This window comes from Phaseolus vulgaris, chromosome 2 (genome assembly GCF_000499845.2).
Source record: "Phaseolus vulgaris cultivar G19833 chromosome 2, P. vulgaris v2.0, whole genome shotgun sequence".
NCBI lineage: Eukaryota > Viridiplantae > Streptophyta > Magnoliopsida > Fabales > Fabaceae > Phaseolus > Phaseolus vulgaris.
Genome location: NC_023758.2, coordinates 39,598,112 through 39,612,055, shown reverse-complemented (window position 1 = coordinate 39,612,055; position 13,944 = coordinate 39,598,112). Strand labels below are relative to the sequence as shown.

The 13,944-nt window shown below is 27.7% G+C and overlaps 1 protein-coding gene across 1 annotated transcript; it reads left to right on the top strand.

The window, feature by feature from the left end:
* Window positions 1-5,888: 5,888 nt before the first annotated feature.
* Window positions 5,889-9,898, top strand: LOC137811997 (uncharacterized). The gene is made up of 2 exons (XM_068613865.1): window positions 5,889-6,422; window positions 9,388-9,898. Exons 1-2 carry the CDS (start codon window positions 6,138-6,140, stop codon window positions 9,553-9,555), a joined length of 453 nt encoding a protein of 150 aa, XP_068469966.1. The 5' UTR covers window positions 5,889-6,137; the 3' UTR covers window positions 9,556-9,898.
* Window positions 9,899-13,944: the final 4,046 nt, after the last annotated feature.

Genomic DNA, 13,944 nt, shown 5'->3' with positions numbered 1-13,944 from the left:
ATAAGTTAGTTTACTTCTTTAGGAACTCATTATACACTATCATAAAAATATAACTGAAAGAACAGTGTCCCATGTTTACAATGTTGAGATTACTTAGTGACATTTTTCACTAAAGATCATATTTGAAAAAATAACATAAAAGACCAAACAAGAATTTATTAAGTGAATGGCTAAATATTGACTTATCACTAAAAAAATATTAAATAAAAATTAATTTAAAATGGAAATAATTAATTATTATTTAATTAAATTATAGATTATTTTATAAATTAAAAAATATTAATATATAAAATAGTTTTTATTATTAATACAAATTTATAAAATATTTTTTAAATTAATATTTAACTATTAACTATTACGATTTTAATTATTTATTATTTTATATTTTAAATTAGTCTTTATTAATCTTTTAAAGATTAATTTAGAATATAAAATATTAGTAATTAAAATACTGATGACTAATTTATATATCAATTTAAAAATTTTAATAGTATAGACTAAAAGGGACCTAGATATTACTTAAAACTGAATTGACAATAACAATTATCGTTGATGTCTCGATCGCTCCTCCTTTGTTCTTATTGTTTTTCTCCTTCATGCTCAGTTGTTCCTCTTTCGCTCCTTAAAACTTCAACTCCTTGGTGGTTGGTAAGGAGTTAATCTGCATAAGGTTAAGTACTGTATATCAAGATTGTATGATATAATTGATAAAAGGGTACATAACTCTTGCATAGAAAGCTTATTTATAGTGTTTGGTAGTGAACTATTTGATTTATGGGTTGTATCTGCCACGTATCTTCCATAAATCAGTATTAGCTAATTTATCTCATAGATCCTATATTAACGAGGTGCAACCCAAATTTATAGGAAGGTTATCCTGATTTGTATGATGTTACCATACTTGTCATTTATCTTTGATTTACTCTTTAGTGTAGTTAATCATCTAGTCGGTCAGTCAATGATACCGAGTGACGTGACTCATTCGACTTCAACCGGTACAAATTTTTTTTATAAATTTTTATTAATAATAGAAACCACTTTAGATATCAATAATTTTTTAGTTTATAAATTAGTCATGATTAATTATTTTTTGTCTCTAGATTTAATTGCTATTTAATGATTGTTGTAAGGTAGAGAAAGTTTTGGAATAATAAAAAATTATTTTTAAGATATCTTAAAAGGTATAACTGAAAAAGTTTCTATAGTTTAAAAAAATAAGTATTTATATTTATAATATTTTTTTTCAAACAAAAATGTAATATATATATATATATATATATTATTTGATATTTGAAGTCTCAAAATACACGTTTCATATTTGAAAAATGAAAAATATTTAAAGTAATTTAAGCTTAATTGTGGATTATTAACTAATATTTGAGACACAATATTTTTACGAAAAAAAGTAGAAACTCGATACTTTAAAAAAAAATAAAGAAACAAAAATTGTAATATACAAGAATATTTTATAAGTATTTAATTATTTATGTTTTGAAAATTTTAAAGCCAGTTTTAAATAATAATGAAATTATATTTCATAGAATAATAAATTTAGATTGGTAAACGCTATTTTTAGCATTTATCATTGTGTACCTATTAATATATAAGTGTGTGAAATAATCCACAAGTGAAAATTAAATTTTAAATTTGTTGAAGTTTTAACTTATTTGATATAATGTATTTTATGTGGTGTATGTGTTTATATGGGAGTTACAAATAATAAAGAGAAATTGGGCTTTAAAATTTGGGTTTTGAGTGGGTTGAGAACATTTTAAAGTTGGCAATTTCTCCCTCCACCATATCAATTTCAGCATGCACCCAATCGGCTCTAGAAAATGACAAAAATACTCCTCCTAAATGATGAAAATAACCTTACACAAAAATGGAAAAATTATTTTTGAAACTTTTATCTGAAATATTTTGGATTTCAATTTTCGGAACATATTTTTGAATTCTGAAATTTTTTTATCCAGAATGTATTTTTAGTTTTGTGTTCAGAATTTTTTTTCCAGCATGTATTTTTTTATTTCTCAATTATAATTATTATTTTGGATTTTTTAATTTGGAATAAGAGTAGTTTTGGAAATTTAAAAAATTGATATGGTGGAGGTTAAAACTGATATGGTGCAAGAGGGTAGTTTTGGAAATTTAAAAAATTGATATGGTGGAGGTTAAAATTGATATGGTTCAGGAGGGTAGTTTTGAAAATTTTAAAAGTTGATATGGTGGAGGTTAAAATTGAGAGTTAGTAAGCAAGGAGTGAACTTAGAAAAGAAGAGTGTGCCATTAGAAATTTAGGACTTTTCTTTCTTTTCAAAAAGATATAACACATCCTCATTCTACAAAGCTAACTCCTCCACTCTTTCCCTCTACTCTAAAGTCCCAAGTTATTTAATCTCTATATATTGTACATCTTTTCTTGTGAAAGCTATATATATAAGAGTGTAAAATCTTATTATTAGGTGTTTTAGATAAGTTTTGTTTCCTTTTCCTTTCTTTAAATTATTTTTTATTACTCAATAAATACACGTGCATGTATAGGGCTATTGAAAAAAAAAAATTATGTGGTTTTATCTTATGTATTTTTTAGGATTAGGATCTTGAACTAGTTAAGGACTCGTGTGGTATTGTGCTTCAAAATCTTTTTCCATTTTTAGATACTTAGAGTGTAAGAAACTTAAGTTTATACAATTCATTCAAGTTATATAAGATATTTTGCGTTGGATTTTGTTTGAAAAACCTTGCATGTGTAAGTCAAGTGGTAAATTTTGAGCTATATGAGATTTATGATAAATGGTAAGTTAAGCGTATAGTTGCACATGGATAGAAATTAAGAGTTTAATGAGTTTTTTTTTTTGTGAATTTAGTATATATATGGATCTTTTAGCTTGAAGGAGAAATGTTAAATAAATTATTATCTCTAAGTGTATTATTTATTATATATTAATAAGATAAAGTCAAATGTAAATTTTGAAGTTAGTTGATAGGTTCTACTTTGAATTTGGGATATGTATATATAGAGCATGATCTTTGTACATGAAGTCCTGAACATAATAGAATGAATCTGTCTTGTCTTTAATTTTATAGAAGGAGTGTTTCTTAATTAAAGTAATTTTTTTAGGAATTTATCAAAATCACATGGTTTAAGAATTTAATGATGTTTGATGTAAATGTTAATTTCCTATAAATTGAGTAACTTTTAGTGTTATAATTTGAATGATCATGTAATGAGTTGATATTTAGTTGTCGAGGGGTGATTGCATGTAAGAAATTTAGTCTAAATTAGTTTTGATGAAATTCTTGGAAATTTTATGGTTATGGAATGAGTGAGTTATGAAATCTACATGATGATAATTTAACTAACTTTTTAATTCAAACTAGTTTATATATTTCTTCATTAAGTAGATATTATATCACAAGAGCTAGATCTCAATAAATTAATGTTATACAGAGATTGAGAGTAAGGTCTCTAATTTTGAAATTACGAACTTAAGTGATTATCATTTAAATAATGAGTATCTCTTTCGAGTGATCACTCATCTCTGAGTGAGCCAACACCTAAAAGTATTGACTTCTAAAATATAGAACATCATTGTTTGTTCACTCAAACGAGATTCTTTTTATTTATTGAATTGTGTATTAGAGGATGCTAATTTGACTTTTCGCATGAATAATGTGTAAGTATTAAATTATATATATATATATATAACATGATAGATTTACATAATATTTTTTTACTTTCATTTGATAACTAGATATATTATTATTTAATTTAATTTTTTTATTAGTTAAATATAATATTTTATTATTAAATGGAGTGAAAGTGAGAGAAAATTAAAGTGTAAAATAAATTTTATTTTTTTACATTATATCTTTTGAAATGAATTCTAACATGTTCCATGGAGTTGAATTGTGAGACAATTTGATATTAAAGTATTATATGAAACATATGAAAAATGCTTAGTCATAAATGTTTTAATCTAGTATTAAAAAAGTCACCAAATCTTAATTATTGTGTATTTGGTGATGCCTTTCATGAAGGTATGAAATTAAATGAGTTTTTGAGAGGCTTGGTAACCTTTGTTAAAACAACTAGTACGTTTAATATATTAGATAATATTTGAAGAGTTTCACATAAAATCCATTTATTAGATTGAATAAATTGAATACCTTATTCCATTTATGATATTTTACTCTACTTACTAGAATGTGATTTTGACAAATTACAATAATTATATGTTGAATTGTTAAAAATACAATAATACATATTTGAAATAAATTAACAAAAAGTGTATATATATATATATATTAACTTTTTGTTAACATTTCAATTTTATTAATATCTAAATATAAGTATTAAAAAAGGTAAAATTATAAATAAATATAATTTATAATATATTTTTAATATAATGTAATATGAAATATTTTTCAAATTAATTTTTATTATCAATATTGAAAGTATAAATTTTATTATCAATAATTAAAATAATTATAAAAATTAAAATAAATTTTAGATAATAGTAAAATTAAGTATGATAAAAAGAATTTGAGTATAAAAATATATGTGAATTCCTTGAACATGTCAACATTATAATATTTGAATGAAAATCTATTATTTTGTAGTGTTCTAAAATAATAATGTTTATGTAAATATTACAATGTGTAAATTATTATTAATCAAAGTAAACTCTATTATATATAATTTTATAATTTTTTTAATATTGGATGACAAAAGTAGTTTCAAAAAGTTTTAAAAATAAATTAAATGAATTCATAAAATACGAGTTAAAATCACAAAAACATGAGAAAATTGTTAAATTGTATTTAATTTTTTTATTAAAAGTTATTTGATTTTAATTTTATATTTCTCTCTAAATGTGTCTCACACTGATTTAATTGGATAAAGATTAAGAATAAATTATATTCTAAGCTGATAAGTACATTATATAACAAATCAATATCACAAATTCTTCTTTCTTTTGTCTTTCATATTATCTTTCATCATAATTTTTGTAATATATATCACTTTATTGCAATTTGTATGGACATCATGAAATTACAATTTGATCTATTTTAGAAAGTTTTTTTACCATTAAACATTGACATTACTGTCACAAACATGTCTAGTAGATCAATCTGTGGAATAATATATGTCAACTAATAACTAATGTTGATGAGTAGTTAAATACCATAATCAATTATTCAAATTTTAAAGTTAATATTTAAAATATTTATAATTAATTAAATATATATTTAAAAGTTATTTATCAATAATATGAATTAAATTTAATATCAATAATTTGTTGTCTTAAAAATAATATATAATTTAATTAATATAACAATTAATTATTTTTTATTTTTAAAATAAGTTTTTTTAATAATTTTCTTCTAGTTATTCAATAATAAACGAAAAATATATTCTATTTTAGCTTTTAGATGTTTTTAGCCTGTGCTTTAAATTTTTTTAAATAGTTTTCTTTTATTGAAATTCATGTGAATAACTGCATTAGATATCCCGGTAAAAATAGAATAATGATATTAGAGCACGTAAAGCAGTGTGCTTAATGTTAGTTAAGAGCTTCTATCTTTAATTTAAGGATAATTAATTTTTGTTTAAAGTTCTAATAATATTAAAGACCTTAATAAAGTCAGTTTAATAAAATTATTATATTTTTATTTATTCACTGTTTTTAATCCGTGTAAAACAATCTTAGTGTCCAGTAATTAAAGGATTGTAATTTACATTCTCATGTGGGAGACCGAAAGAAGAAAAAAAAGTTTGCGAGAGGGAAGACATCATTAATGATTAAACAGGTTCATTAGAAAAAGTGAAAAGAAAAATGAATAATCATGGTATAACTGTGAAAGAGGTTTTTGGTTCTGTTTTTATCGGATTTGTGAAATATAAAGAAAAGGAGAGAGAGGTTCATCCAAATTCCAAGTTCACTTCACTTCTTCGCTTTCTCCTTTCTCTCGCTCTCTCTCTGCATTGCTTAACACTGAAACTCTCTCCATTGCCAAACTTCACTACACTCTCCCACACTGCTGTTACTTCACTCTCTCTTTCTTGGTCAAACACCAAAAATGGTTAAAACAGCATAGCATCAGAAGACAAGAGAAGCTTCATCGGCACCAAAATGGTGGTGGGGGACCACGCCAATGCGAACGGGTGGCCACCAATTGAGGCTCCACTCAACGTCCACAGAGACGAGCATTGGACCAACTTTGACAGCTCCGTCAACGCCGTCTCCTTCGGCTTCGTCGCCACCGCAATTCTTATCTCCATGTTCCTAGTCATGGCCATTTTTGAGAGGTTCCTCCGCCCCACCTCGCCGCCCCTCTCCCCCGCCGCCCGCCCCGGCCCCCGCGACGTCGAAGCCCAGATCGGCTTCTCCTCGAAGCTCGCTCACCCTTCACCAAAAGTAAGTAAAATCAATAAAAAAAATTCAAATTCCCTCGTCCCGATGATAAAGTCTCCACCTTTTCGTGCCAAAAGTTGTTTTTTTTCTGTGGTGGGTTTTCTCATTTTCGTGTTTTTTTATGTAATTTTTAACTCGGATAATTTCCTCACTTAATTGCTCAAAGAATGCTGGATCTTGGGATTTTCTGAAATTTTTCAGTCTTCTTGTTTTTTTTAACAAATTTCTTATGGGGGTTTTGATTCTTAGACGTTTGTGATTGTGCCTATCATCTTAATCACCACCATCTTTTATGTTTTCTTGTTCATTCTTTGGACCTGAGTCTAACTCACTTTTAAAAGTTCTCCTACTTATATTTACCAATTTGGTTGTAAATATTGCAACGAATGTGAGACTCTAACTATGTCGGTCTTCCTTTAGAGGTTTTCCTAGTGGCTTTACTCTTCAGTTCTCTTCAAATGTTTAATGTTTATACTTTTTTTTTGGTAAGGACATGGTCTAATATTTTGCTGTGGTGCTTAATATTAATCCTCAACTTCCCTTCAGTCAAATATGAGTTTAGCTCTGACAACCCTTTTTTTTCTTCATTGGAAAGTGAACTCTATAGCTTTATCTAACCCCACCAGTTTTTTTTTTTGGTTTGATTTCATTCTGCATTTGCACGTTCTGTCAATTATCTTCGTTATGATTCGCGAGTGAACTGTATTGTCTTGTAAGTTTTTTATGTGAAGATGGTCCTGCGTGGAAGCATTCTACTCAACACCTGGTCCCTTGCCACGAGTCTTTGTAAATCTTTGTGATTAAAGCTAAGACCCACATTGTCCTTGTTGTTCATCCTCTCCAGCATCTCCAAAATCTTTGATGAAACCGTGTGTGGCCGGTGTTTGTGGTCTCAGACAGTTGGTCAACGTTTCAATGCTAGTCTTTTATGCCAACAGAGAAATAAAGTAACCACATGGTATATCGTATTTTATTGTACATATATATCTTCTTGGCTTATACCACTTTAATATTTCGTTTTTAATGTAGTCTAGTGTAGCATCCTATGATGAACCAGTACCATGTAACAATTGTGTTGTCTGCCTTGTGCCATTCCTTCGGTGGAACACGCTGGACCCACCTACTTATCCAATCTCAGTTCGGTAGTAGGGCACAACTTGATTGAGACACTGTCTCCGATGGATTTGTTTCTTTCACCTTTATCAAAACTATTAAATGATTCTCTAGTATTGGCCAATTAGATTTTAGACAGAAAAGCTTCCTCATCAACCAATTCAATTTTTTATTTTGAAAGGAACTAATCCAGAACGGATTTAATAGCTTTCTTTTTTGGCATTTTCATCAACTTAGAGGATCTCAGTATGGTGTTAATGGAATATAGTTGACAGAATATGGACTTTAGTGAAAATGCTCCACGCACTTTGGCTTCTGACTTGGATTCTTTTTATTGTTTATGGAAATGATAGTAGTCAGAGACCGTGTTGGAATTTTCTTTATATAAAAGTTAGCTTCACATTTCTGTAACTAACCAGGCCCTGAAGGAAATTGGATTGGAGACGAATCACACAGAAAGGTAGACATATAGCATGTGATTCTTGAACTGTTAATCTATCAGAGACACTCAAATACCCGGTTAAAAAATAAAGAATAAAGAGTATTTTGTAATATGATCTTATTGTGATTTTTAATTAAAAAAAATATTGTATAGTGATTCTTTAACTAGTGCCCCTGTCCTCTAATAATAACTAACTATTGAAAGGTATCAAAATGTTATTTACATGTGCAGAACATTTACTTTTAAAATTAAGGCAATTGCTATGCTTTGTTTTCTGTGTATCAATGTGTCATGTGTATGTTTATTTCATTGTCTTGCTCATAATGCAGTTTTGTCAAATTTATGATATAAATGCTTTTGTTTTTTTCACTTTATTTCATTTAATCATATACAGAAGTGAGGGCCACTAGGCGTCTAGGAAAAGATTCTGTGAGTGAATCTTACAGTAACATTTAATCATTCACTCGCTAGATCTTGGTTTATAAGTTTAGCATCGGATGCAAACAACTTCACAGTAAAACTCTGTGCAACAATAGTCAATATGGGTGGCTCTATGTTGTTTTACCTACGATTGTTTTAGCCACTTTTTCTATAAAACGTTATGAATGACACTGACCAATTCACTTTCCCTGTATGCTTGCATCTTAGATCCATACCTGCCTGGCTGTGACTGACATTGTGTGTCTAACTGATTCCATTCTTTTCTTTCCATCGTAAAGTTGTCACAATCAACTAACCTGGTCGAATCTTCTGTTTAAAAGGGGTGATAATGTCAAGTATTAATCAATTGTTTTCTCCTTTCTGATATGCTACTGTCTTCCGTTTTTATGGACTAGTCCTTCTTGCTGAATTTGCTTTTTGTGTTGAGAAGTCTAACTAGAAAATAGTTCTGCAGCTATTGCATTACTATATATCTACATACATAATGTGTATAAACACCAGCTATACTATTCCATACTGTAAATAGGCTAGCCCCTAAAGAATTCACATGTTCATTGATAATACATTTTATTCTATTATGATGCCAAAACTAATGCTTTTAATGGGTGTTTGGAAGAGTTTATACATAATCTATTTGAACTATAAAAATAACTTGTGATTCTTTTTAACTTGTTTCAATAAATTTCAGTCATGTTTGTGACAACTTATTTTGTAAAAAGACTTGCTGTATTTGACTCAATTTAGTACACAAACACATCCTTAGACATAAATGGAGCAACAAATGAGCATTTTTTGCTTTTCTCTGTAGTTTAGAATGTACAATATGTGAAGCCTGGTTGATTAACTTAAGTTGTAGCATAATACAACTCTTTCAATCAATCCCATAATTTGATTAATCTATTGCTGGAGATAACTTTCATTTTTGTTTTAATTATGCATGAATTTCATCCTGGTTTTCTGTAATGTTTTCAGATGAGTGTATATGCAAGTGGGGTTTCAGTTCTGATGCCTGGAGATGAGATTCCTACATTTATTGCCCATCCTGCTCCATGTTGTCCAGAACGGATTTCTTGGCCTTCTCATCAGCATAACACGTTACCTTGTTCCTCTTCCAACACCCTCCCTACTACTTTCACTTGAGTCTGAGAGATATGAATATAGACAAAGTTCTGCATACTGCATCAAATCAAGGGCTTGATTCATTTTCTGTGAAGAGTAGACTATTTCTTGGGGTTTACCTTCCATCCATTTTTACCTCTGGAGCTCTCTTTACAGTTTATGACATGTGAAATAGGATTTAGTTTTAGGCAAACTGGGTTTGGCACCTAGATATCATATCATATCCATCTTTGAAGTAAAACATCAATTCTGTCCATATGTGTCTTCCCAATTCTTGTCCACCCATAATGAAGCTTTCAGGGGGGTTTTTCCTTTGTAAATCAATTATCAATAGATTGAATATTGTGCCCATCAATTGGGTAAATCCTCTCTGCTTCTTCCTCATGAGATCTTCATATTATATAGTAATGTTAGAAACATATCACTGTAATTAATAATAGAAAGTGAGGTAAACCAAGATCAACGAATCATCTCACTTGGAAATGGTACTACGAGTGCATTTGATGGCTATTGAAACTTTACAGGTAGATCAATATTGTTCAACTGGAGTCACGACACAATTTTAAATATAACAATACAAAGTTCAGTTCTCTTTTATATCCATTGTGGTATAGAAAATGACAAGAATGATTCCACTACTAACAGTAATAATGTGTGGGGATAGAAAAAGTTGTCTCTTAAATAATGATTTTTTTCCCCACAGGTTTTGTCATATTTTATTTTTTTCTCTGCGTTTATTATTTCATTATCACTTTCAAATCAAGTAAGACATTAGTCTTTAAAAAAAAAAATTAAAATGTTTGTCATGTTAATCTTTAAAATTAAAATTTTCGAAACAAGTTTTTAGAATGTCAAATAAATTCTTAAACTTCAACCTTTATTATCAGATTACTTCTTAAACATCCGATACGATAATTTATAAGTCACAACTATTTGACTTTTGATTTTAAGTGCTCAACATTTAATATATTTAGTCATTTTTTTTTTCAAGATTTGTTATTTTCAATAATTAACATGATAATATTATGCATTATGTTTTACTCCTACTTGTTTGATCTTTCAATATTTTTTAAAAACTTAAATTAGTTTTTGGTTTTTGACATATTTTTTTTATTTAGTACCTTTTTAAGTTACATTAAGTACCTAATAAATTGAAAGGTTTATTGTCTTAGGGCTAAAATATGACCTGATAATTATTTATAGCTTTTAGTATCAGGGCTTCTAAATTTAAACTAGAATAGTTGGGCAAGGAAATTATGATAGGTTTCCTCATAATTTATTATTCATAAAGAATAACATTAGCTTTGTTGATAAAAAAAGTAATCACTATCTACAATAAAGTAAATACGACATATGTTAATTGAGAAAATATAGTTCACATTAAAAAGAACTTAACTAATATCGAACTAAAAATAACATCTGTCTACAACAACAAAAAAATATTCATAACAATGTAAATATTGTGATTAGCATCAATTGAAACCATTAGTGGCTGGGAAATTCTAATTAATGTTGATAAAAAATTCTAGTTGATATTGATTAAAAAAAACTCTACCTAACATTAAGTAAAAATAAAATCAATCGACATAAGTTGAAATAAAAAGAATTCTGTTTGACATTATTAATGATGATTAAGAAAGGTCTAACTAATATTGATTGGAAAATAACTATCGTCTAAAATCAACAATAAAAGAATCTGATGATGATGTTCATTGAAAAATAAATACAGTCCAATTTAGTTTGAAAAAAACTTTCAGCTACTTTTATAAAAAAAACAATGTTGATATTGTTGATATTTTGACACTCACACATAAGTTAAACCAACAATGTCTAGGTCTTAGCTAGACTTATCATGTTCCAACGAAATTGATTTGAGAAAAGAATACAGAAAGATAATAAATCAATTTAAGCATATTTTACTTTTTAGGTCAAATTTATAATTTTCTAAATTTTAAGTAATCTAATTACTCTAATAAAATTCTAGAACTTCAATTTTTTGTGAAATTATTTACTTAAACAATATATTTTTCCATAAAACATTTTAAATTCTCTATAAAAATGGATTATCCTTTTAGAATTCTCTATCCAAACACAATGTAAATGTATGTATATCACAACAACAAAATATATGCTATTTTGTTTTTGTGGTAGACATATTACACAACATGTAAACTTCTTAATTGTTATATTAACATAAGTCATAAGTTAGATAATGTAGACAAAAGTGTAATGGTGGATAAGGAGATGAACCAATGTTTGACTAAGAGATTAATTAAATTTTCCAAGTAAGCTTAGATATTGTATTAATGATACATTTGTTGATCAACTTATACACACCTAAAAAAATTTTAGACTTTCGCCAATGATGATTTTATGTGATTAAATATTAATTAAATATCAATTATATGACATTGTACTTTTTTTTTTTTAAAGAAATATTGTAACTCAATAAGTAGGGTTAGAAATGAGTTGAGTTGAAGATTAACTTGATCCAATTTAATAAGAATTTGTTGAATTTGTACCTTTCTTGAATTTGATATGAATCCTCTTTGTTAGCATACATGTATTCATGTACCCAACTTTTTAAACTTAAGTTTGGATAATGTATTTTAAGAATCAAGTTTAATTAATCAATTAGCATATTGAATCAAGTTTAAGACTTATTCTTATGTTGGAGTTGAGATTTAGGTCATGACATAAGATATAAACCAGTCAAAAAACTAATAATGATGTAAATTCAGCAGGATCAGTTATTCATTGAAAAATCTTGCTAAGATATAGTAGTATTTTATAAACAAATCTTGAATTTGGAGGGATAAACAAATATATTAGGTAGTTTGAATATAGTAATTTGAGATGTTTTTTCGACGATGGTTCCTTAATAATTGTAGTTTAAAAGATGCAATGACATTCTTAAAATTTTGTACTTGTAATAAACCACTTTCAATAATTCTTTGAAAACCATTGTCGAAAGTGGAGAAACAACAACTATTTTGTCAAGGGATGTCAAATTCTAACAAATTGTATTGTTAATGTTTTGGAAACTCATATTTGAAGTATTTTACTATAAAAAATTTAGAATATTTGTGTCATATTTAATAACTGTAGTATAAAAGGCGCAATAACATTTTTAAAATTTTGTATTTGTAACAAACCACTTTCAATGATGATTCTTTCGAAACCACCTTCAAAAGTGGAGAAACAACAACTATTTTTTTGGGGGTTGTCCAAACTCCAACAAATTATATTGTTTATGTTTTGGAAGCTCATATTTGAAGTGTTATGCTGTAAAAAATTTGGAATATTTGTGTCATATATTTAACATTGAGTGAATATTAGTTTTTCATTTGAGATTCAATATAAAAGTTTGTGTACTACACCTACAATTTGAATTGTCCTTATGATTTGCTTTTTTATAAAAATAAGAGGAGGTAGTAGTCATAAATATTGTAATGCATCTTGAATTGTGTGGTTGAATAGTTTTTGAAGATTAATCATTTTTAATAGTTCATTGGTACACGTGTTTAATCAACATTTTATATATTTTATAAAATTTTGGTTCATTGCATTTTGTGTTAATTTTTGGGTGCATAATTGATTGTGGTTGATTTCATATCACTACTTTCATTTCTTGTGACTTTAAAATCAATGTGAAGGCTACCAAATTTTTTGATATATATAAGAAAGTTTATTAAAATATGTGTACTAATCAAATAAAAATGAATCTTCTTGAATGGAATAAGGTCACACACATTTGTTTTAAAAAAACGAGAAAACATGCATGGTGAGAAAAATTTAAATGTGGATACCATATATGTACAAAACGACGTTATAAATAGAAGTTGGATTAATTTAGCACATGTAATCGATAAGAATGATAGAAGGCTAGAACAATTTTTACAGTTTGTACAACGTAATGTTTATACTAGTGTTGATTCATGAAGATTTAGGGTGTGCTTGCGTGAATTGTTTAAATAGAATAAGATTCACTACAAAAAAAATCACTTTTAGCGACCACAAAATTCGGTCGCTAAAATCACTATAATCGGTCGCTAATCATATCTGCGACCGAAACAGTCACCAAATAAATATGGAAGCGAAAACCCTGGTCGCAAAGCCGTTAGCGACCGAATTATAAAGTGGTCGCTAATTTGCAACCGAAATTTCGGTGGCTAAATCGGTCGCAGGGAATTTGGTCACCAAAATTTAGAAACTAAATTAGCAACCGAAAATTCGGTTGCTAAATTTGTCGCAGATAAATTTAGTCACCAAAATTCGAAAACCAAATTAGCAACCGAAATTTCGGTGACTAAATTGGTCGCAGAAAATTTGGTCACAGAAATTCAAAACCCAAATTAGCTACCTAAATTTCGGTGGCTAAATCGGTGGCTGAATTAGAAGGTGATAGCG

Excerpts from the sequence above, each read along its gene's own strand:
- LOC137811997 (XM_068613865.1), top strand. The coding sequence starts at position 6,138 with ATGGTGGTGGGGGACCACGCCAATGCGAACGGGTGGCCACCAATTGAG. Across the intron at positions 6,423-9,387 it reads TCGCTCACCCTTCACCAAAA|ATGAGTGTATATGCAAGTGG; the intron begins GTAAGTAAAATC and ends TAATGTTTTCAG.